The sequence below is a fragment of the Rhea pennata genome, chromosome 3 (assembly GCF_028389875.1).
Source record: "Rhea pennata isolate bPtePen1 chromosome 3, bPtePen1.pri, whole genome shotgun sequence".
NCBI lineage: Eukaryota > Metazoa > Chordata > Aves > Rheiformes > Rheidae > Rhea > Rhea pennata.
The window spans coordinates 22,804,092-22,829,379 of NC_084665.1; the positions used below are offsets into that span (position 1 = coordinate 22,804,092).

Sequence of the window (25,288 nt, forward strand, 5' to 3'; positions counted from 1 at the left end):
AGACGCGCGCTGCGGAAGCGCTTCCGCCTTCGCTACGGAAAGCCAGCGGGCGGGTGGCGACGGGCCGCGCGAAGGGACACGCTACACCACAACGCGGTTTTGCGGCTCCGCGGAGGGTGAGCGCTAGGGCAGGCGGCGCGCGCGCCCGCGCCCCCCCCCGCCCCGGTCGGGCGGCCGTTACGGCCGTTGCGCCAGCGCGGGGCTCCCGCCCGCCGGGCTAGGGCCGGAGCCTGGGCCGGGCGTTTGGGCCTCCCTGGCAGCTGACCGGAGCAGGAAGGAGCTGGGGCGTTTCTGCCGTTATAAAGGTGCTGTCGCCCCTGCCTGGCGGTGCGCGGAGTTCGTTGTAGGTGTCGCCCCGCGTGGGTGCGGGAGTTCTCATACGGCGAGCTTGCCTGCGGAAGAACAGCAGCAGAGGTAACGTAACGTTTTGTTCCGTGAGGGCAAAATAATTGTTTTGAAGGAGGCGATTGTTGCTCTTTCAAATGGTGTTTTGGGGAGATTTTTGGTGAGGGGCTGAACGTTGGGTTTTTGATACTTAATCGTTTGCGAAAGTCAACTTAAAGCATTTTCTCTCGCGTCATCTGTTCACGGTGACTATCGTAGACTCATGGACGTGAGACTATTTCTGTGGAGGGAAAGGGCTTTTCTAAAAGCATGGGTAAAATCGAAAATATTTTAACAAGAGGAAACTCTTTTAAGCTGCATATTGTAAACATAAATAAAAAAGCTTATATGCTTACCAACTTTAGCACCATCCCTTTAAGTAAGCCAATTTATTGCTCAATTACATGAAAAGTGTAAGTGATATTGCTGAGAACAAGGAAAAAGTAAGGCTGAAGAAGGTGAGTTAGCTGTTATAAAAGCTGAGAGATCTTTTTCAGTAATCCACAACCACCTTTTTAAAATTACCTAGTGCTCAGCAAAATGACTTTGAGAGAGTGCTGTTCAGTGTTGAGTAACAGTGCCTGAATAGCATGAAACAGTAGGCAGTTTAGCATTGGGAATGCTCATTGCAAAAGAATTAGGCACAAGCATTTTAACTTTTTAAAAATAATGAACATACTAACATTACAGACCTGAAAGCTCTGGACTGTGGTGGTAAGGACTGTGGTGCCCTTACCACAGGGACTTGCTGGACCCAGATAAAGGTGGAGAAAGGGCAGATCTTTCTACTAAAGCTGTCTGATAGCAAACTAGAAATAAGTTTGACTTTAGTCTGAATTACTTACAAGAGTTGCCTGCCAGTGGTGTTGTTTCATTTTAAATGGTGTCTTTTTTTAATCTCTGTTGAAAACTCTAAATGCTAGAAAACTGATACTGGATAAATACTGTTATTTCTTTAAGTGAAGTAATATGCAGAATGAGGAAATTCATCTTTTAAAAAATGTGAGCCAAAGGTTGTTGTAAAGAGATGAGGAGCACTAGTCACTTGGGCATTGAATAATTCAGAGGAAGAAGTTATTTTTTAGCACTTGTGTTTAAAGGCATGATGTGTATGATGTCCATTTTCTCCTTTCATCATATGAAGTTACAGTTGAAACAGAATGTGCTTTCAGAAAAGACAGCGTGATGTCAACATCAACATGTACTTCATACCTGTTTTGGCAAATTAATGGCAGCCATTCTATATTTTTTAAATAAATCTTAAGCTAAAATATGTAGCAAGAATTGGATAACTCATTCATTTGAAAAATAAGTTGATTTGTCAAGTTGAGACCATTGTATTCAACAGTATGTTTATTAGGCTAGGGGAAAGGATGGCTAGTCCTTGGAGGACAAGATATGTTTTGAAAATAGTATGCCAATTTAAATCTAGGGGACAATTCCTCTGCAATCTTTGTAAGCTAAACAGAGTTCTAAGAGCCAAACTAGTCTGTCCAAAGCAAGCAATATATTCCTGAACGGATTGTGGGATTATACATTAGACATCTTCCTCCTCAGAAAGAATGCATCATAAACTTAGGAACAAACTAACTAGAGATTGAAAAATTGACAGAGATAAGGTACTTACAGGCAACTACCACATATTTGCCTAAATAACCAGAAAGATGTCTGATACGTTGGAAAATGTGCCACACAACACCTAGCACCTTGTGAAAATGTAAGGCACCTTTTGCTGTAATAAAATACTTTTCACTTGCCTCACTAGTTACCCAGTATCCTGGAGGAGAGAGTATATATGTGTGTGTTGAAACTGCCATTTCAGTATGTCTCTTTAAAACAGTCTAATGAAAAAGAAGATTTATTAATGTTAAAGTTTGTATGGAGATTTCAGGTATGTTCACTACAAAAAGAAAATAATGTGTTTCCCTTCAGAAGATCCAAGAAAGGTAAATAAAACATCCATTGTCAAGCTTTAAGAATGTGAGAGAGTATTTCTGTATTGTCACCTAGGTTTTTGAAAGTTTATTTAATAACATTTAAATATTTATCAGGGTTAAGTTTTAACTTAATTTTAGAAAGCAGAAACAGATTCACATGAAGAATCAGAAGCTGAACTGAGGATAAAATGTTAATTATCTTGTTGCAAGATCCATTCTTTAACCCCAAACTTTCCCTCTAATATGCTAGATTTTTCAGTGTTTCTCTCAAAAGTGCTCACATTCTAGATGTAATGCATGCAGCAATAATATACTTAGCAATAAATCATAGGAAACCAGGGAATCTCCTGAGGAGGTCTTACTTCTATCATGTAAATGATATCATCCATATTGGTACACTGAATTGCTTGGATGTTGTTGTGTTTTTTTTGGTTTTGTCTGAACTACATTCAGTCTTCCTTCCTGCTAACTTGTTTCACATAATTAAAATAATAATGGTTTCCCCACATGTTATGACGCATATATGCTCTCCTCGCTCAATTGTTTTAAGAGCTGTTTTTGCCACAGATAGTGTGGCAAAAAATATCCTCTGTTACCACTGTTGTCTGTCCAAGGTAGACAGCATATAATTTGGGTATGAACTGTGGCTATCTTACATGACTCCAGGGCACTTTGCTCCCTTCCATGAACAGTAAATAATTATTAACATTAGCACTTAGAACTATGCTTTTGAATATACTTATACAGTAAATCTACTTTTAGCTTCAGTGATCTTCCGACTTCTAGAGATGCTTGTACAGTGTTTCCAAAATGTTAGAAAAGGTTGTTTAAACCACCCAAGTTTGGGATTTTGATGCCTACACCATTGCTGTTTAAGTTTACTTTAAACAAACATGAACTTGAGGTCACCTCAAAATCCTCTACAGCTGCTGGACTTATGTTAGACTTCCCTTACAACCTCATAGTATTTGAGCAATTGCAGCAAGTATTGCATAAGCGGCAATCAGTCATTATATAATACTGTTCCTTTATTGCTTGAGAAATCTGCTCAGTATAAAGTATCATAAAATGAGGTGATAAGTCCAGCTACTGTAGATGATTTTGAGGTGACCTCAAATACTATGTGATTGTGAGGGAAGTCTAACATAGATCATCATTGATTCAGTGATTAATGACTTCTTTCTCTATATTTTTTTCTAGCTGCATGCTCAAGTGATTAACTTTGAAGTATGTTATATATACAAGCAAAGTCCAAAAAGCAAGCAATCTCTATAGATTAAAAAAAATGACAGGAAAACAATAAAAAGCAATTAGCTCTGCACTTCAAAAAATACAGAGGGGTTGTGAATAGCTCTCCTTCTTGAGGTAGAGAAAAGGAGGAAGGAATGGATGATTATTGGTGTTCTGCAAGAGGAGTAGTTATTCTTTTATTTGAGAGTTGAAGGCATAATAAACTACACAAAGTGTTCTGGGGAACAGAGGTAGAACCTAATACAATTGAAAGAAGCACAGGATACAATGTTGAGAAGGGCAGGGGAATGTAATTAGATTTCTATCAAGAAATCAAGAGATGTTTAAAGAAATATAGAAAGGATGGTAAGAAGGAGATGAACAGACTTTCACATAAAAGTGTAGTATTTGCAGTATCTGCAGACTATCAGCTTATTTTGTATCTACAATCAGGCTATTTACAAAAGCCTATTTAATTCAATTAAAAGAAGTGAAGCAGCTCTTGTCATGCTTTCCAGTAGCCTTCTATTTGAATCTGAACAGAAACCAACTCTGTAGGTTCAGTTCTGAAAAAAATAATTTAGTACATGCATAATCCACTGTAGACTATTTACATTTTTTCTTAGCTTTTATGATAAAGATATTTTCTGCTGCTGTTGTTTTCTTTAATGCCAGTTTTAATTTAGTGATGAAAAATAGGTTAATTGCCAGAGCATGAGTATTTGAAACTCGACTGAAATAGTTTCATATCTTTGTGTTATATTAATTATATTAAAAAGAAAATCACAGCTCACTTTATTACTACTGATGTGCAACAATTCACTGTCCTTTTTCTACTCAGCTTAAATAAATGACCTACATGTGTTTGGGATGTTATTTATGTAAAATTTCTCTTCTTGTCCTTTCTAAAGTCAAGGGAAGCTTACAAGTTTGCTTTTTGTTTGTTTTCAGCATTCAGTATGGCTTCTCCAACTTTACTCATGCGAGTGGTGGCTTCTGCATATTCTGTTGCAGAAAAAGCTGCAAGAATTGTTAGAAATGTAATGTCTACCGGAGATCTAGGGGTAGTGGAAAAGGTATGTGTGTGCATATATTTTTATATGTATACATATATATATATATATATATACATATATATATTTTACTTTGTTCCAATTTCATTTCTCTTACTAGTGCTGAGTTAGATACAGGTCAAAGAGGTATTTTCAGAGACCAGACTGAGCATCTTGGATTGTTTGTATTTCCTTCCTCGGTTCTATAAGAACAATGATAGCTATTTGATGCAAGGAATATTTCTTAATAAAGGATTAAAAGAGCCTGGGAAAAATAATATATTTTGACCCATATTTCTAAAGGATGTTCAGACGCTTAGAAGGAATACACCGTAACTTTGTCTTGATTCCCAAAAGGAACACACTATAATTTTGTCTTGATACCTTTTACAAAACACAGACTTTGGATAGTATATCAGAATTTATAATAATTTATATTTCCGGTGTATTTCCATACCTGTGTTCCAATATCTATAGTGTAGTATTTAGTACTGTGTGCCTGAATTATTTTGGATTAAGATGAATTTGTGTTTTACTTTTTAAAACAGAAGAAGCAAATCAGGCTTTTCAACTTTAATTTGGAACTTCATATGTAACTCTAAATATAAAACAGAAATGAAATTGCAACTATTTGCATTAAATTCTTAATTTACAATAAGTTAGTATGCTGCACTGATGAACCAGGTTCTTGGTTTTAATACAATACTGGAATTGGTGGAATAAACTTGGAAGATTAATTCAAGCTTTACAGGTATGTCACAATATTATGGACTGCCTATATATAGAAAGATATACGTATCTATATTATTTTCAGTATTAAGTAATTGAGGGTATTTACATTTTTCAAATGGCTAGTACTTCAGTGAGGTGGACTGAGAACTGGCTGAAAGGCAGAGCTCAGAGGGTTGTCATCAGTGACACAGTCTAGTTAGAGGCCTGTGGCAAGTGGTGTTCCTAGGGGTCAATACTGAGTCCAGTATTTTTGAACTTTTCCATCAGTAATCTGGATGAAGGGACAGAATGCACCCTCACCAAGTTTGCTGGTCATAATAAACTGGGAGGAGTGACTGATACACCAGAGAGCTGTGCTGCCATTCAGAGGGACCTTGACAGGCTGGAGAGGTGGGCGGAGGGGAACCCTGTGAGGTTCAACAAGGGCAAGGGCAGGGTCCTGCACCTAGGGAGAAATAACCCAGGCACCAGTACAAGCTCGAGGCTGACCTGCTGGAAAGCAGCTCTGCAGAGGAGCACCTGGTAGTTCTCATGGACAAGTTGGCCATGAGCCAGGAATGTGCCCTTGTGGCCAAGAAGTCCACTGGTATCCTGGGGTGTGTTAGGAAGAGTGTTGCCAGCAGGTGGAGGGAGGTGATCCTGCCCCTCTACTGAGCCCTGGGGAGGCCTCATTTTGAGTACTGTGTCCAGTTCTGGGCTCCCCAGGACAAGAGAGACATGGAGCTACTGGAGAGCGTCCAGGAGAGGGCTACTAAGACAATTAAGAGACTGGAGCATCTGCCCTATGAGGAGAGGTGGTGAGAGCTGGGCCTGTTCAGCCTGCAGGAGAGAAGACTGAGAGGGGATCTGATCAATGCGTAAAAATATCGTAAGGGAGGGTGTCAAGAGGATGAGGCCAGACTATTCTTAGTGGTGCCCAGTGACAGGACAAGAGGCAATGGGCACAAACTGAAACATAGGAACTTCTATCTGAATATGAGGAAACCTCTTTACTTTCAGCCATTTGCGCAAAGAAGCCTGATCCTCTATGACTTTTAGCGTCAGTTCAACCAGTAGACGCAAAGTCTTATTTTTGTACTCACTTGTTTAATTATATTCACCTCTGAGAAAACATATGCAAATTTTTCTTTTTTTTCCTAAGCAAATTAAATTAGGTAGTATCTTCAAGTTTCATTAAAAACAGACAATCAGATAATGGAGGGACTAGGTTTTGAGAATGCAAAAATATATCTATAATCTTCCATCCCTATGTCTAATTTCTGTAGCTGAATATCATTTTCCCATTGTCACCAAATAAGATTCAAGCAGATAAATAAAAATTTTATTTAACTCCGCTAAGACACAAATCATTGGATGAATCATCTTTTATTCCTGTACTCACAGAAATATTTTGTTACTGAGATACTGTCCCTGGATCATGCTAAAGAGCTTTTCCGTTCATAAATTCATGAAGGTAATGACTAGAAAGTATTTTTGAATTACTTATTTCTTCTTAAATATTAATAACCTGCTACAGGAAATAAGAAACAATGTTTAAGGAGACCTGACTGAAAGCCTTTCTAAAGATGTACTGTAACCCCACCAGCCATGGGTGTGGCTGCAGTACATCTTTAGAAAGGCTTTCTGTCACTGTTTCATTTCATCTTGAGATCGCAAACCCATGGTTTCCTCTAGAATATCTTTGCTGGAAAAATGTACAGGAGTTACTGTCTATGTATTTTCTCAGGTTAGTATTTGACATTTCTAATATCCTCTCTGCTAGAGTAAGGAACCTGTTACTACTCAACAGTTTATACATCATAATTATTTTCATTCCTTTCAACAAGCTAGATTAATTAGACTTTTAAATCTCCCACTATATTCCTTGGCCTGGAATATCTTTGGGGCCTTTTATATTGTAATTTTTGCATCTTTAACCTGGGAACATGAAATCTGATGTTCCAGTTTAAAAATCTGTATATGGCCCCTCTTCATCACTACTACCGTTTTCATAGAGTCAAGGATCATCTCTCTCATCTAACCCTAACAAAAGCTGTATTAAAAAAAATCCAACGTTCTCTGTATTTCTTGTCTTTCCTAATTTGCCTTGTCTCTCCAGCGACCATTAAAACATTTTATTTTTTCCTTGTTAATATCCTAATTTCTGTTTTTCGCTCTTGTATTGTATCTGACTTTATAGTTCCATTAATTTGTTCTGTATATAGTGTAGCATTTACACAAATACATTGATGTAATTGTACTGAATTTGTATCAGAAAGACACAGCACATCAGCATTGATGTAAGTATTGTTACAGTATCATACCAGTGTATCTTAGCTCTGAAGTGAACAAGGAGAGAAAGTCTACTTTGAGTTTTTCAATCTTTAGCTTGCCTCTCTTGAGACCTGCTTTTTGGGGGCTGAAAATTTGTCAAATTAGACTTCTTTCTGATTACAAGGTAGGTATTCAGAGAGTCATATGGGCCATTGTACTGTTTTGTTTGCTTGTTTTAATAAATAAATTCCTATGGCATCCTTTGACAGAGTGGAGCCAATGACTTACAGACCAAAGCTGATCGACTGGTACAAATGAGCATTTGTGCTTCGCTGGCACGGAAGTTCCCCAAAGTGACAATCATAGGAGAAGAGGTAAGAACCTAATTTATTTCATAATAACAATGTAACTGGCAGTGTAATTTGCATTGGCAGGTTTTAGAAAACCATCTCTTTATAAATGAATAATATGTTTATTTCCATCCCAGTCACTTTTCCATTCCATTAGTTTTATCAAGTGAGCTGCAAGCAAATCCACAGTTCGCAGGCAAAATGAGGTGCCCAGCACCTTTCTCTAATGATTTTGAGTATCTTTTTTTTAGGAACTACCCCCTCATGATGTAGCTGAGGAATTGATTGAAGATGGCCATTGTGAAGAAATACTGAAGAAAACTTGTCCTCCTCAGTACACAGGAATTAAAGAGGAAGAGGTGATGTTACACATCTTCATATTTTACCCTCATCTATCAATATTACTTACTTTAACTAAGAAAGTATTAAGGAAAAATAGATGTTATTTCAGTGTTGTCAGTTTCTCTTTTTGCCCTGAACTAAAATGTAGTCATGAGAATAACAGCTCAAAAGCTGGAAATGCTGCATATCCCTCTGTGTACTTATGGGAGATGGAAGTCTGCTTCTTACACTTTCTGGTTCAAATTTATTTGGAAGGAACCAACCTTGGACTTGAGAAAGTAATGTCATTTCCATGTTTAATCTAAGCCTTTGTCTCTTAAGATATTTGCTGACAGGTTCTCCTCTGTGCATTTTTCTTTGGTGTAAAATATTAATGTAGATTTCAGTCTTGTATATCACAATACTAAAATCAGAATTTTTTTTACATCATCACTATTGTAAAATTCCCCTCCCTATAAGCATTAAATTAACATGCAAAATATATTTTTTTTAATATGCTTTTTTTTTTTTAAAGCTTGTAATATGGGTTGATCCTCTGGATGGGACCAAAGAGTACACTGAAGGTTGGCTTCTCTTTTAATTCTGCTGATTAATAAAGTAGTATGTACATGTAGACAGCTTTGTAGATGATAGAAGCTGCACAATATTTTCTATAAGGCTGATGTTTCCTATCCAGGGCTTTTGTTTGTTTGTTTGTTTTGTTTTGTTCTGTTTTGCAGAGCGCAAGGCTAAATTATTAAAAAAAAAAAAAAAAAAAAAAAAAAAAAAAGCCCCACTACCTGGCATATCAGGCAACATGTTACACCTGTTAAATCTGAAAATCCCGATTAGTATTTGCATTTTAAGATCTTCAGTGTTGCATATACACTTTCCAGATTAGTTTATGGACTCTTATTGAAGGCTTAAATATTCAGGGATTTTTTTGAATATCTTTAGTTTTTCTTTTCCAAGCATAACTACATTTTTATTGTTTCTGTACAGGTCTCCTTGACCATGTAACAGTTCTTATTGGAATTGCTTATGGAGGCAAAGCAATAGCAGGAGTTATTAACCAGCCATATTACAACTATGAGGTATTAATGCTCTCAAGTAGATCAATGTATTTAGATTATTTGAAACTGTCACTTCTAAGCCATTTCTAGTTAGCACACTTCCAGATGAAAAGCAGTGTGTTTGAGCTGATGTAATGCAAAGGTAGTTGTTCTATAAACAGTTTGAATATTGTTTTTCAGGAACTGAATATCAAGGACCTACTAACAGTCATAGTAGGTCTCAAGGCTTGTGTAATACTACAGTACATGTAAAGCAGTGTCATGTTATGAAACACTTGCAGATCAGCGCTTTTGCATTCTAGGATAGAGTGATGTAAAGCACATCAGCTGATGTTACATGTTCCATGTGGCGTATATGATGAAACACACAGATATTTTCAGTTTCAAATTGTGCCTGAAGTAGAGAAATATACTAACATCAATTTGTCAAAATCACTGGAGGCAGGAAGTAATGCATCACTACACTTTCACAGATGAAAAACAGTGAATGATCTACTGAAGGTTTTACAAGTCGTTACCTTAGAAGGACAGAGCCGAGGCATCCTGATTTCTCTTTGGGCTTTAGAATGCTTCTTTTTAAGTGGAATGTTTAAATATGTATCTCAGTATTAATATTATATTCCTTAAGATGCAGATCTCTCTAGCTACTCCTTTACATTCATGCTTTAAACTAAACACTGACTGCTGCCTGTGTTCCTTCTACATAGGCAGGAGCTGATGCTGTACTGGGTAGGACAATCTGGGGAGTGCTGGGTATAGGTGCTTTTGGATTTGAGCTCAAAGAAGCACCTGCTGGGAAACACATCATTGTTACCACCCGTTCTCACAGCAGTACCCTGGTAAATGACTGCATTAGTGCCCTGAACCCAGACAGTGTCATCAGAGTGGGAGGAGCAGGAAACAAGGTATGAAAATTCCAAATCTTCTTTTGTTTGGAGGTGGTACCTTTGGAAAAAGTGAAGAATTTTGAAAACTCTAACTTGCATCAATGTGCAGGGGACTTCTTCTCTGGCACAACTTCTCTTCCTAGCGCTCAGTCTGTTATAATGTAGAGTTGGAATTTTGTGTATGTATATATCTAAGAATGGCCATCCTGGTCATAGCTATGGTCCATCTTCTCTAGTACACTGTCTCTGGGTGGAGGAGAAATAAAACATTACTAAAAGCCCAGAATGACTAAATAGGAGTTTAAATTTATCACTGTTATTAGACTTTTCTGCTGTTCAGGTTAATAGATCTTTTGCTCCAACTATCTAGCCGCAGATATCAAAGGATAAAAGTAGAACCACCCCACAGTGATATTTCTTTTGCAAACCTTCTCAGTATCCAGGGAATACTCATTTGCTACAGAATGTGGAGCTTAGTTATATCATGCTTCCCCACCTAATAAAAAAGGTCTCCAAACCCTTTTTTTCCAAGATGTAAGGGCCATAATCACTCCAACACAACATGGAGATAGTTTCCACTTTCTTAGTACTTGCACGAGATGAGAAATCTCATTTTTGAAACTAGAGTAGATTCTTATCCTATAGACTGTATTTTTAACAATCTAAAATAGATCATAGTTTTCTAAATCTTAGTTTTCTTTTTTTTTTTTTTTTTTTTTTTTCAGTAGTCTGAAGGGGGGTGGTTGATGCTTCTTTTCTAACCATAAGTGTATAGAGTAAGCTGATCTAATACCTGTTCCTGCTACTTTTTCCTCACTTCTGAATGCCTACATCCATTGCAATGATTACTACTCTCTATTCATAATAGATCATCCAGCTTATAGAAGGCAAAGCATCTGCTTATGTATTTGCCAGTCCTGGGTGCAAGAAATGGGATACATGTGCACCTGAAGCTATTTTACATGCTGTGGGAGGCAAGTAATACTCACTGTTTTCTTTTTTTTTCCCTGAGATAAGTGAAACTGCAGCAATTCAAAGTTCTTAATACTTTTCATGAAAATAAGAATTTCATAATACATCTTTGGAAGGCAATTAGACTTTTTTTTTTTAATGATCATGATATACTGGGGCCTTGGACCCTTTGAAATCAACAATAACTCCGGAAGGGCAGCAGACTAGGCTCTGGAAAGCATTATATAATCTATTTTGCCCTAAAGTAATATCAGTAACTGTAAAATAATAAAAAAGGCCAAATTCCAAAATTTTGAGCATTTTGATATTTTCGAACTAATGGCTTCTTTTTCTGCTGGCTGCTACTTTGCAGTAAAATTATATTGTCCTACTAACCTGATGTAGTAGCTCATTATTAATAAACATATTACTGCACAACATGTGGGCGCTGTATTCTTCAAAGCAAAAACAGGCCAAGTTATACCGTCATTGCTTGGATGTGAAACTCCAAAATGGAGTCATTTGTATAATTGAGTAAAATGAATGGTTTCCAGACAGCATAAGCCACTTAGTCTTTCTGGGCACTGAGGAGTTAGAAAAGTTATGAAAACTCTGATTAGCAAGAATTAGATAATTATCATACTTTTTCTGCTGTTCAGGTTGACAGACCTTTTACAACAGCTAAAATGAAGTTCTATTAATATCTCCTGAATGTTGTCAAGCAAACATAATGGGCTTGGTATGATCTATCCATCTCCTCTGCAGTTTACAGTATAATGTTAATAACTGGGATAGTTTTAAACAGGTTAGCTCAGACACAAGAAACAACCAATCTGGGGCAGCACAGTGCTTTATTTAGCCTCTTCGTTATGTAGGTATCTCTTGGTTAAATTAACTTGCATAAAAATTTGTGTTGCTCCCTTTTTAGGTGGTTTTTAGAAACTCTTTAAAAATCAGCTGTGGTATGTGTACATCATGGTGGTTTTTATTGAACTGAAGACTGTGCTTTCCTTTCCTTCTTGTCAATTGCCAATGTGTGAAATTCACAGGAAGCATTTTAATTAATCCGTAAGAGTTGCAGCTTGTTTTTTTTTTTCTGAAACATGAGGAATTTAAGTACTGCTGAAAAGAAAACTAAGTTTTTTGATTTCAGCCAAAAAAATATCATTGTGGTTAATGGAGCAAAGACTGTATTTTACATCTGAAAACAGCTGCCTGTACCCTACCCAAAGCTTGTTTGTGTTTTTAGTTATATCACTTGTAGTAGTAGCTTATCTGTCTCCAAATCCTGTTTGCTGGAATAAAACTTTGTCTTTTTGCAGGCAAGATAACTGATATCCATGGAAATTCATTTCATTATTACAAGGAAGTGAAACACATGAATTCAGCTGGGGTTCTTGCCACTTTGAGGAACTATGATTATTACGCAGGTCGTATTCCTAACACTGTTAAACAATCTCTTGTGCCTTAAAGCCAGAGAGGGTCTTCACTTGTCCTGGAAAGCTGATAAAGCAATCTTAGAGGAAAAAGAAGAAAGAAGATACTGAGCTTGAAACTTCTTTTTATAGAATCTGAGCCTAATTCTTACATTAGACTGTTTAATAATTTCAAAATTACATACATGCTATCTAGGTATACTGTTGGATCAATTCATTTAGTTGTGTTTAGCAGGTATATTGTAATGATTATATTTTTCTTCAATAGCTGTTTTCCATTTTTTTTAGAAGCGGAATATCATTCTTCATGTGATATGATTTTTGGATGGTAGCATTATGATTAGCAATGGATTCAGCACAATCATCGAAATATTAAGGGCACAAAATCATGTTAAGTCATTTACCTGATTTTTGCTTAATGGTTGTTGTTGCTGTATGTAGTGAATAAGGGTTGTGTTAAATGCAAATGGACTGAGAATTTGTCTTAATGGATTAGCCCTTTATTATAAACTTGATAGTTTTAATTCTTAGAAGTGAAATTTGTTCTTTTATAAGCAGGGGTATGTTTGAGGAGGGAATGGAGTTGGTTTGGTTTTGTTTTTTATCTGGCTTCCCTTAACACTGTAGCACAAGAATGGCTTTTACATACAATACTGAGGCAATTTCTTTCCTGCAGGACCTCCATCATACACACGTAGCAGTGTGTAGATTAATCCTTTGCAAGGATTCTGTGGTCCTTTTTTAGAGCTAGAATAACTAAGGTTGATCTTAGCTAGTTCTAGAGAGGTGTGTGTGTTTTGAAACAGTTCAGCTTAATTCTTAAAAGCTATTTTTGTCACATAAGGAATTTATATAACCAGTCAAATCAACCTTTTCATCAGATTCTCATGATGGTATAGTTTATTCTACTTACTGAATCTTTAAACCTCTTGTCTGCATTTAGTGTCTGCTCTCCTTTTTAGGAAGGTTGTATCTTTTAGCCTGGTTCAAGGTACTTCCACAAGTTCAGTTGTGTACATGAATAGAGACATTGTCTTTTCAGTCTAATAATAAAAATCATACTAGCATAAAGAAACAATAACACAGCTTGAAGTAATCCAGTTATTGAGGTAATTTCTTTGAAACAAACAGTAGTGAAAGGATGCTTTTTTTTTTTTTTTTTTTTTTTTTTAAATCCCTCCCTATTTCTGATTGGGTATCTGACAGTAAGGCTGCTGGATTTTCTTAATGTTTTCTTAAGTAGAGTGTCATAGAATTGGTAAGGTTGGAAGGGACCTCTGGAGGTCATCTAGTCCAACCCTCAAATGTGTGGCCCCTACAGGGATTGAACCCACAACCTTGGCGTTACAACCACCACGCTCTAACCAACTGAGCTAAACCTAACCCTGTGATACTTTCTGCTTCTAGGCAGAAATGGAGGCACACAAAAGGCTGTTTACCAAATTCCAGAGTCCTATTCAGCTATCCCTAAATACAAGTCTTAAACAGATCCAAACACTTAAAAACACTGGCCTCAGTAAATCAAAGGGCAATCATTTATTAGACTCTTGTCATCTACCTACCTCTCAAGTAAAGACAAAGGACTGAATTTAACCAGAACAAAAGAAGGCACTTCAATTGAAGACTATAACCTACCTATCACCAGCTGGCCCTGTGCAACTGCCAGATTACCAACTGAATCTTTCCTATGTTATTTTGAAGGCAGAGAAGAGGAATCAATTCATATGTTTCCTGCAATGATGAAAAGGAGCATTCATCATGTTTCCCAGTGCTTCTCAAAGAGCACCTGAAAGTAGTTACTGATTTTTCTCACTGTGAATATGGAAATTGTGTGGCATTTCTTGTGCCCTACCCTCTGCTGAGTTTCATGTTGCCATGTAAATCTGGCAGACTCTTGAGGCACCTTGGTGTTGATCAGGCAGAAGGACCCCTCTGTTCAAGCCAACCTGAGGACATCTGATTTTTTGCTGTTCCAGAGGGGATTCCTTTATTTGGGGAGCATGTGATACCTCAATTTGAGAGACCATAAGAAGACTTAGTAGAGAGGCCCAGGAAACCTAAGCTTGGGAGTCTGTTGCTCCAAGGAACATATTGGGGGGTATTTATGAAGAATGATAATGTTTTGATTCAGATAGAGAATAAATAGAAAGAGGAATTAAAAGATCATAATCAGTTTTCCAAAATGAGCAACTTATAAGCCACCTTTGCTTGTTCCAAGAAGGTACCTTTCTGTTCAAAAAAAAAGTTTAGCACCCTACACTATTTCAGCTTGGAGGGATAGGCAGTGCTTCAGGTTGTGGGATTCAGGGAGGCTTCGATATGATCTTTGAATTTGTGGATCTGTGCTCAGTTTTGGGATAGCTGCAATATTTCCATGTGTGGTAAGTGCACTGTCTGAGTTTTGAAGGGCCCAAGACACCTCAGCCCAGCTGGGCATCTGACATCTCAGCGGGCGTTCCTGTGACGCTCCCAGTCTAAGGGTTGGGGAAAGTCTTCACACAGTAGTGTCCAGGAAACCTCAGTTAGAGAGAACCCAAGGAACTGGCAACTGAGAGAAGGCCCTAGCACCTGACCACATGAAATGCCTCTGTTTGGCAGAATTTATGCTACCTCAATCTTGGAGAGCTTGGGGCATGTGAATTGGAGATCCTAGGCCCTTTTCCCTTGTGTAGGGAGATGAGAAATTGTAAAATTTTCACATCAAAATATTAAGAAAACAACAAATTCCCAATTCTCCCCCTGAGAACTGGGGAACCTGACAATGCCTCTTTCCTTTCCTGGTGTTTTAAGAGGAGGGGAGAGAGCAGGGAGTGTAAGACCACACAAAATGAACTTAAAAATTGGAGGCCTGTTTCAGTCATCCTTTCTATAGAATAGAGAAACTGGGGATGCAACCAATCAGTCCACTTGAGGAATGGAGGAGCTGAAATTGGCAACCTTAGCCAGCGCAGATGATGTCAAGTCTCCTCAAGATGAATTTGAGGACTCTGGAGTATCTTGATTTGATGGGGACCTATGCAGCTTAATTGAGGTATCCTAGTTTTCTCCAAATTCAGTGATCCGAGTCCCTCAAACTAAGGAGTCTTGCCCCCTACTCCTTTCCATCATGACATGTACATACTGAGAAATTTAAACAGACCATGCATAATTTTGCTTTTTCTCCTCTCTATTCTATGTTTAGATAGAACAGTGACATCTGTCAGATTCCCAGACGAGGGAGCGGGCTGCTAACTTTCTTAAAGTCTGGATACTTAAGTTCTCCTAGCATGATTTTTTTTCTCCCTTAATCTCTGCTGACAAAACTTGAATGACAAAGCAGTCTGCAAGTTGCACTGAATCCAAGTTCTCACTTCCTGCCTGCCTGCAAAAATTATTCCTTCTGAATCTCCATAGATTGGCAGTCTTGATCCACAAAAAAGTTGTTTTTCATACAGATGACTATTTCAAAATTCAATTTTCAACCAAATGTGCTCAAGACATACTCATTTCTTTCTACTTTCAAGATACAACATGTTTAACCACTCTAATTTACTTCTCTAGACAAAGCTTAGAAGTTGTTGGATCTGATCCTTTCTTCACATTAGAGTAACACCACAATGACTTTGCTGGAGTGCTTCCAGGCTTGTCCTGAGTGAATTTAAGCTGTTCTTAAAGCTAGCATATACACTGGCTATATTTCCTGCAAGCAGGAACATCCTGACAGTAGAGGATACAAATAAGACAAATCTTGATTAAGTGTACCCAGTTTCTCTACCTGCAGACACAGAGCAGGATCTGGGGAAGCTCCTTCCTTAGTGAGGACAACTTACCCTCATAACCCTTTACAGATAAATTAGCAAAATTATCACTTACTTCTTTTTACTTTCATCCAGCCTATGCCAGTCTATGATGCTTTCATTAGACTGGATTAAAGCTGTATATATAGGAACAACATGTGTTTTTAATCCTTTCATCCATAGCCTACCTTTATTCTCTTTCCTCAAGTATATGACAAGCAAGAACTTGCAAGACAGATTCAGCCTGCTCTAATTACAGTCTTCTTCAAATTTTGGTTCCTTGTAAATTTAATCATTCCAAATATTAATTGCATAACTGAAGTATGAAAAATCTAACAAGTACAATTTAATCTAATTTTCACTGACTCAGTTATACATAACTCCCATCCTCTCCAGAATTCTTGGATATGTATGTTCCAATATTCAGATCAAAATCTATATGTGGATTTGCAAAGTGCTTTAATACCACTGATGTAAAGGTAGAATGACTTAAAGACAACTAAAAAATTATTGTCTTTTCATCTAAGAAATATTTCCATGAGATGTTTAATAAACATTAAAATCTACAGCCAAATAGAAAACCTACTGTTAATGATGTTCATCTATGCCTGTATATCCTTGGTTTCATTTAGAAGCTCCCGTACACCGTGAATTTCTTCAGCATATGCCACTTATTAATTAAGCTGTAATTTCACTTATCGCTGCTCATTTACAATCGTCACACAGGAATTAAGAGCGCACACGGCATGCACTAGCTTCTATCCTACGTGCGAACAAGTTCAGGTACGGAAGTTCTCTCCACACTGACGGGAACTAAAAATTGTTAATACAGAAGAACATCAGGGAGCCTCGAAATGCGGTTTGGTGGCAGGACATGGAAAGGAGCGAGCGCAGCAGGAGCAGTCACGCTCCGGCTAGACCCCACCAAGCGCTTCAGACTTCCCCTGCCGGCGGGTTAGGCGCCGTGGCAGCGGCTACGAACCAGGCGGGGGGGGCGCTATGACCCCGCGCTGTCCCGGCGGGGCCGTGAGCGGCGGCCTGGCTCCCGCGGCACCGCCCCCGCGGCCGCGGCGCGGCCCTCCGCAACACGCGCCCGTTCGGCAGCAGCGCGTGTGTACGGACGTGCACACATACAGGTATGTGTAAGTCAGGAAGCAGACCGCCGGGTACAGAGGCGCCCGCGCGTGCTGCTCACGCCGCTGCCGCTCGAGGGCGCGGGGCTCCGCCCGGCCGCTGCTCGCCGCCGCCACCGGCCTCGGCGCCATCGCGGCGGGGAGCCCCGGGGCGCGCGCCGCCGCCCCTCCGGAAGTGACGGGGTTGGTGCGCGGCCTTCCCCTTCCTCCTCCCCGTGGCGGCGGGGAAGGGGCGGGGCCCCGTGAGCTGGCGGCGCCGCGCCCCGCCCCGCCCCCCCCTCTCTGCTCTCCCTCGCTGCGGCCCGGCAGCGGCGGCAGTGGCGGTGGCGGGATGGCGGCGCTGAGCCTCACCGTGAACGCGGGGAACCCCCCGCTCGGTAGGTGCGGGGCAGGGGGGGCTCGGCCTCGGCCTCGCCCCGCCGCCGCCGCCGGCGCGCGTGGCCGCCGTGTTGCATCATGCGGCCGTTGGCGCCGGTGCGGCCGTTGGTGCCGGCGTGGCCGGGGCGAGGGGCGCCGGACAAGCCCCTCTGGGCGGGCGGGCGGGCGGGCGGCGCGGCGGCGACGCGTCGCAGCGAGGGGCGGCGGCGGCGGCCTGGGGTCCCGGGCAGGCGGGGCCGCGGCGGCGGCTGCTGCCCCGGGCCCGCCCGTGCGGTCGGGCTGCGCGGGCCCTGGGCCCTGCGGGTCCCCGGCAGGTTGCGGTAATGCTGCGCTGGGATGTTACCGACAGTCCGAGTAACTTGGGCTGAAGAGACTGAGTCACGGGAAGACCCTTGGGTGACTTAGCACGTCGAGCCCCAGTTCTCAAGGCAGCCTCAGTTCGGGTTGTCGGTTTGCAAGCTGTGCTTGTTTACTGATAGCTTGCACCCGTCAGTTCTAACCTGCTGCTGAAATTCAGCTCGTTTAGGGAGCTTGTTCAAAGTTGCACTGCAAATTTTGCTTTTTTAGGTGCTCGCTGTCCTTTCATGTTGTTTTGCCTTTAGAAACATAGGAGCCTTCTTCACTGCGTTTTCTGTCGTCCAGAAACAGCCGTTTATACTTATTCCTTACCATATTTTTCATTTTATTACAGTTATTGAAAATGTATTTTTTTTCCCATTCTTCTTCATCTTAGTTTATTGATGGCTTTTTCACAATTGAGTCCAACTTGCATGACTACTGATGATAACATGTACCTTTTAAACAACTTTTCTCCCAATACTTGTTTTTACTGATTCTCTAGAGAAGATGTACAACATAAGCTATGGTTAACATGCATTTAGGGGCTTTGGAAGTTTTTTTTATGGTTAATGGGATTAGAGATATAGTGTAGAAGACTGATTAATTATGTCAGAAATATTAAGTATTACAAAAGAACACTTCTGTGAACATTTGTATTAGGAAGGCAAGCACACTCACCATACTCATTCCTCCATCATATGTTCATCATTGCTGTGTGTAGGGAAAAGTCTAGTAGTTATTAATGTCACTAGTATTAATTACATAGTTTGGTATGCACAATACATGTTATTTTCAAAAACGCTTCCATCCCTTAATTAAAATTCTTGAATATCTTGAATATTCTTGAATATGCTGCATAAGTGATGTCATCCTGATTTTGACAGATAGGTAGCTGAGGGATAGGAAGAACAACATTGTTGTACTGTTGACATAAGCTTAGTGTTACGAGAAGGGTTTGCAGCTGAATAGAAGTTAACAGCTAGGGAATTCCTAGCTCCAATGCTTTGTATTTAGGCCAGTGTATTAATAGCTTAATAACATCATCTGCCTTGAGTAGTCCGTATGTTCTTAAAAAGATTTGATACAGTGCAGTATGCACCATGAAAACTGTAACAGGTTAGTTGCCAGTCACCATCTAGAGTATAGTCCTTTAGCTAGTTTCGTTTAAGTAATATAGGCCTATGCAAAAGCTTGCTGTCTTTATACATGCTTCTGAGCAAAGCTCTTCTTATGCCCTGCTTCTCTGGTTATGTTCAGCTGGCTGGACCTGGATCAGAGCCAATCCAGAAATAATATAGCCAAGTTAGCTTGATGCTTTGCTTGAGCTAATGTGTCATGCTGTAGAGCATCAGGATCAGAGTAGGCTTGCATCAGGCGACTTTGAATATGGGCAGAGCTCTTTTCCATTTGCAGATGTAACCTAAAAGCTTCAGTAATTCTTCCATTTTTAGAGGCTGTCCTCTACTATCAAAGTTGAACTACTCTGAAAACCCTATATAAGCTTACGGTACTTTGTACAGAAGGTAGGGCTTCTGGGTCTGGATGGCTAATCTTTTTAATAAATGTTAAATCTGATTAAGAAGTAGCCTCATCCTTGCTCAGAAAATACTGAGGAATTCAGTAGCTGACCTTCCTTGTTGCATATTTCAAGTCTGTGATGGAGTACCTTACTACACTGTTCAAATAAAGCATTTTGAGTCTGTTCTCTTAATATATTGGGAGATAGGATTAATTGTTACAATTTCCTTTGGAAGCAAAATTTATTATTGCTGACACTTGCAAAGTTCAATACAGATTACTGTATGCTAGGCATTAACAATTTAAGATAGTCATAAAGATTGCCAAGAATAAGAAGTCTCTGTGCATATAAGATGGAACATTGATTTCTTCCCTGGCTAATCTCATTTGAAGGAGCCAAGCAGGACACCTTGTCTTGTTTGATAAGAAATGTAACTGTTTTGTTGCTAGTATGAAATACATCTTTCTTGGAAGAAAAATCAGTATCTTTCTCTCTTGTTTTTCAAAGGAGCTCTGTTGACGGTGGAACATGTGAAAAATGATGTTAAAATTTCCGTGGAAGAAGGCAAAGAAACCATACTCCGTGTATCTGAGTAAGTGACTTTGCATCTCTCCTTTTAGCTTTGAGTCAGCAGTTTTAAAAATCACATGGTTGTAACATTGACAATAACCTTTCTAGGAAGGGGGAAGAAAAGAATATGATTTTATTCATCACTGCATTACTGTTGTCTCTTTGTAGCGTAGACAAAACATTTACAATGTATACTTCATTTTCAGGGAAAGAGCTCTGGTATTCTTGTGCACGCTTAAAGTCTGTCTACTCTAGTCACTTATGTAGTAGCAGTCTCTTCGTTGTCTAGTTACTTGCCTTTTCCATGCACTGTGGATTATCAAAAGGAAAGTCATTTTATGTTAAGTAAGACTATGCTCAGGTCTGCGTGATTTCTCTTCTTTTTTCTATCACACATGTGATAGAATGACATTAAAAGAATTTTAAGGTGCTGTTTTGGGCTGGCTGCTTCATAAAAGATGTAAAAGCGTAGTGATTTCAAAAAAAGTGCCAGTTAATTCTGTCCTGCTGTCCTACATATCCATCTGCATTCTCCAGAAAAAAAATGTACAAAATTTTGTAGAAAATTATGTTTTACCCTACTAAAATAGGCTATCATTGTAATAAATATCTTCAAGTTTGGGGCATGAGGGTTTTTTGTATATATCTTGATCTGAGTAGGTTCATATGCGTATCAGAAATACAGCACTGATTCTATTAGTTTTGAGGAAGCTGCTTTGTCATCTTAGATTGCGTATCATTTAAGATACTCAGATGTTTTAAGAGACGATTACCTGATACCTTAACTTCCATTGACACAGCAGTCAAATCAGTGGAAATATTGTTCACTCACTTACTGACAAACTTGCATTTTGTGAGCAGCTCTAGTAGTAAATGCTGTTAAAGTCACTCATGCAGCATAAATTGGTATTTCTGCACAGGTGTAGAATGACTGTAAAAATAACATTGTATTTTTATGTAGTGTCATGGAGATTCTAATATGATACTCATAAATTAATGCTGATTGAGCTTTTCTACTCTCTTGTGACCTTAGAGAGTGAGCTGTCTCCACATACATGTTTCTGCAAAAGATCAAAGCACCAGGGATGATTCACAGTCTTCAATCCTAATGATTATGATGCTGTTTTGGAAAAAAAATGCTTAAAAATGTTAGTCTTGACCTCAGATATGAGTCTTCTCCTTACTGCAGTCTCTGATCTTGTATGTTGTACTAGGATTTAGTTTGTACAGCACTGGTAGGTTTTCAGTGCATGTTACACACATGGGGCAATTTAGCATGTATAAAATACCTTAATTGCATGCTTCCTTGCACTCTCATGAGTGAGTTTTCTATTTAAGTAGCCTTAGTCAGGTTTTGATTTAGTGTTCCTTCCTCTGTTTAGGAAGTGCGTGTGTGTGTGTGTGTGTATTCGTATGCTGATAGATCTGTGTGCGCATATTCCTTGTGACGTGTAGAAATGATCTTGGAATACTACAAATGTATATACTCAGCTTTGAAATGATCTTTTATTTTATTGTTAACATGTCCTATTACAACTGCATTGCAACAACCCTTATTTTAGCTGTGATAGAAATGGTCAAAAATGTAAAACACTCCTCCACTTCGCTCCTGACTGGATAAGATCTAGAATCATGATTCCATCAGATGGGGTTTTATGTGTGTTTGTATTGTTTCAACCCTGGCCTCAGATTAAGAAGTTTAAGAAGTTATTGCATCCCTCAATAATGCATTAATCTTCTGCTCACTTGTACGATTATTGTAAAAATTGATTTTCTATTTTAAAGTCTTTTACAATTGTATTTGTAACTTGAGAAGCATCAACTGAAATGATACCTCAACTAATGCTTTTGGTAAATGGATCTTATGGCGTCAATTTTGCTGAAGCTATCTTGCCTTTGCATGTGTTGAAATTCGCTTAGTGTATCCTAGATTTTGATTTTCAGGAAACCATTAGTTTCAGTGACATGACTTCAGTAAGAACGTTTTATTTGATCTTTTTAAAGTAATACTTTGAAGTGCAGTTAAACATCGAACTAGCTGAAAAACTTGTCACTAATTTGAGAAGCTGAATTTTATTTTAAGGCTTGCTTTTGAAACTTTAACTTCAAAACTTCATGTGGCAATACATCTCAAGCAAACAAACTAAGTGTTCCTAGCTTTATAGAATGTTTTAATATACCTGCATCTTATCAGGTAACAAATTGGAATACGGCTTTTCCATTTTGTGCCGTGAATATGTGCATGCTTGAGTAGTGTTGCCCTTTAAGAGAGGCAAATGTATTTGACCTCTGCGGAGAACCATTCTGCAATGCTTTGTACAAATGAACTCCAGTAGTGATTTATTACAATCAGAGATCCTCTGCATTTTGTCTTATGTCTTAATATATTGGTCTTTTTCCTTCTGCTATCTTGCCTTGCCTTGGCCCATAAATGCAAAGAATGTTGTATTTTAGTATGTAGCAGCTCACATCATTATCTATAGAAACCTAGTATTTTCTTTGCCTGTACTTGCTTCTGGAGTTAGTGACTAACTGCAAAGAGCATCCTTAATGTGTTGTGCCATTTCCAAAGAAAGGAAACCAAGTAGTTCTATATTTGGATTGAAAGGGAAGCTTACCTTCTTCCTCCCCACTCTCAAATAAACACCTTTCTAGGCACAGGTAAGGTTTTACTCAGAGTAACACTTACCTTTCTCATAATTATTCAATATTGCTTGAGTGATCAAGTGCATTTTCTTTAGTATGAACTAGTTACAAGAATAAAAACACATTTCACAAACTTATTTACAGGTGAAATGTTTTATTGTTCTTGGTCTGTAAAAGCTTTATTAAGATGTGATAGCAGTATGGAATTATAATAGAACATACTTTGTATATGTTGACTCCTGATTAGCTTTTGTCTTTAATAAAAATGTAAGGATCTTCTGTACACTGGAGCTTAGAAGCTTGAAAAGTTAGAAGAGGATGAAAAAAAGCATAAATTAACTATGATCTTGTACATTTTAACATAGTTAACCTAATGAGCCTGGCTAATCCATTTATGCTGAAAATGGGAATCATTATAGTGGTTCATATATCAAAAAGGCTTTTATATCTTTTCCAGGACTTCCATTGGTCTTTGCAAGGTTTTTTGAGGCCTATCAAAAATTCTTTTTCATTTTATAAAGGGCATGGTAGGTACACCAGCAAGAAAATTACTTGCTTGAGGTTGTTTGGCAAAACAATGGCAGAGACAGAAATGAAACCTTGTCTGGACTCAAATTTGAGTGTAATGTTCAGTCCATTAAATTGAGTGGACTAGAACACTTCTTATTGATGTTGATGTTTGTTCAGAAGCAATTGGAGTTTTAAATTTGAAAGCTACTGCTATGCAAGATTATAGAGAATTCTTATCTGCAGAATTAAAGACTGTAATACTTCTTTTTTTGAAGCTCTTTAGTAAATATTAACGCTCTACCCTGTATGGTTTAGAAGCTAGATTTCTCACAGTGTACAGCTTTTGGTAATACTGTGTATGAGGTGGAAAAGAGATTAAAACATAGATAGAAGTGAGAATTCTCAACAACTGAGTAGGCAAAGCAGGTTTTAACAGGAATCAGAGAGACCACCACCTGATCTTAAGCAGAAGTGCAAACAAAACTGTGGACAACTCATTTTAAGCATAAATTAGGAAAAAAGGCACATTGAAGTGTTATGGGTAGGCTGTGTTGTGCATACATGATACTGTGTGCTTTAAGTCTTTGACTGTTGTTGTAAGGTGGTATATATACGCTTTACCTTAGGAAGTACCATTAAATTACCATATTTGGACAAATTAGTCTTGTATCTGAGAAGACAATAAAAATAAACATATAAGCAGCCATGTCTGTTTAGCAGGGGACAGTCTTTATAAAGTGTGAATTGAACAAAATAAATAGCAAACATACATTTTTTTTTCTCCTCTGACTTAGAGCCAGGATAGAGACTTTTCTGTTCCTCTGCAGATTCTCTGGGAATCCTCTTTAAAATCATCCTTTGGTACAAGAAGAAAATAAAATGTCAGGTTAGCTCCTTATGCTCTGGAAAATGTATGTAGCTCAAATTATACTTATGCATTCTCTCAGATGTGGAGAAGGGAGAGTTTTAACTTCGAAAGAATAGTCAGAGTTTTATTATCCTTCATTTCTGTCTGTTTAAAGAAAATGTTTAATGTTTAAAAGCTTATTGTTACCAAATGTAAAAACAAAGATTGTTTTTTTTTTTCCTATTGACTCACTCAGAAATGATTTTTCATTAACTATACACTTTCGTTTAACTATGCAGGTACAGTTAAAATTGAGTTGGAGGTAGTAAGTTAATATACCTTTATTTTACCTCTTTTTTTTTTTTTTTTTTTTTCCTCTAGCCATGTTGCATTTACCGATGTGAATTCTATAGCTCGCTATCTGGCTAGAGTTGCAAGTTCCGCTGGGTTGTATGGTTCAAATCTCTTGGAACACACTGAGGTGAGATGTAGTCCTGGTTATTTTATTTAGTTATTTTTTTACCTCTTTTGGTTTTTCCCCTCTTCTGGCCAGCAGTTGAAGTGTTTATGTTTGAGGAATTTGTTGTTTTGCATTATATTATTAGGTTGAGGGCCCGGTTATTTCGGATGCTGCTTTTCCCCCCACCCCTTTTCCTGGAAGATGATGTCTGCTATTCTCCCTTTTCACTTTCTCCGCTGTGATGCCCTCATTTACTACCATGTAATACTTCAACATACACAGTAACACCGTAAGACATGACATGCACTGTCTTGCCATTAGAAAATAATGCTTAAATTAATGACAACATTTCCTCCTGTAACTTGTGAATATGTACTCCAAATACCAGATTAGTTTTTGGTCTATATGATGGGCAAACTGTGACCATGATTTCATTCAGTGCTTGAGACCCAAGCTACTTGCCTTCTGGTTTGGGAATCCAGTAAGACTGGAATCCAGCAAGAC

The 25,288-nt window shown here is 38.6% G+C and overlaps 2 protein-coding genes across 8 annotated transcripts in view; both read left to right on the forward strand.

Annotated features, from left to right (window-relative positions):
* The first annotated feature begins 19 nt into the window (after positions 1-19).
* BPNT1 (3'(2'), 5'-bisphosphate nucleotidase 1) lies at positions 20-13,139 on the forward strand. 2 transcript variants are annotated; one of them, XM_062571796.1, is made up of 9 exons: positions 20-414; positions 4,503-4,627; positions 7,858-7,962; positions 8,190-8,297; positions 8,795-8,843; positions 9,262-9,353; positions 10,040-10,237; positions 11,088-11,193; positions 12,493-13,139. In XM_062571796.1, exons 2-9 carry the CDS (start codon positions 4,511-4,513, stop codon positions 12,639-12,641), a joined length of 924 nt encoding a protein of 307 aa, XP_062427780.1. In that variant the 5' UTR covers positions 20-414; positions 4,503-4,510; the 3' UTR covers positions 12,642-13,139. The 2 variants fall into 2 exon arrangements, with proteins under 2 accessions (XP_062427780.1, XP_062427781.1); XM_062571797.1 differs by lacking the exon at positions 12,493-13,139 and adding an exon at positions 12,099-12,486.
* Positions 13,140-17,755: 4,616 nt separating this feature from the next.
* The window catches only part of EPRS1 (glutamyl-prolyl-tRNA synthetase 1), a 40,299-nt gene continuing 32,766 nt past the window's right edge, over positions 17,756-25,288 (forward strand). For 2 of the 6 annotated variants that reach the window (XM_062571798.1, XM_062571799.1), the window contains exons 1-3: positions 17,756-17,892; positions 20,259-20,343; positions 24,706-24,805. In XM_062571798.1, the coding sequence (XP_062427782.1) occupies positions 17,847-17,892; positions 20,259-20,343; positions 24,706-24,805 (231 nt within the window). In that variant the 5' untranslated portion in view covers positions 17,756-17,846. The remainder of the gene's footprint in view (positions 17,893-20,258; positions 20,344-24,705; positions 24,806-25,288) is intronic. The other 4 variants (XM_062571800.1, XM_062571801.1, XM_062571802.1 and 1 more) reach the window with 2 other exon arrangements.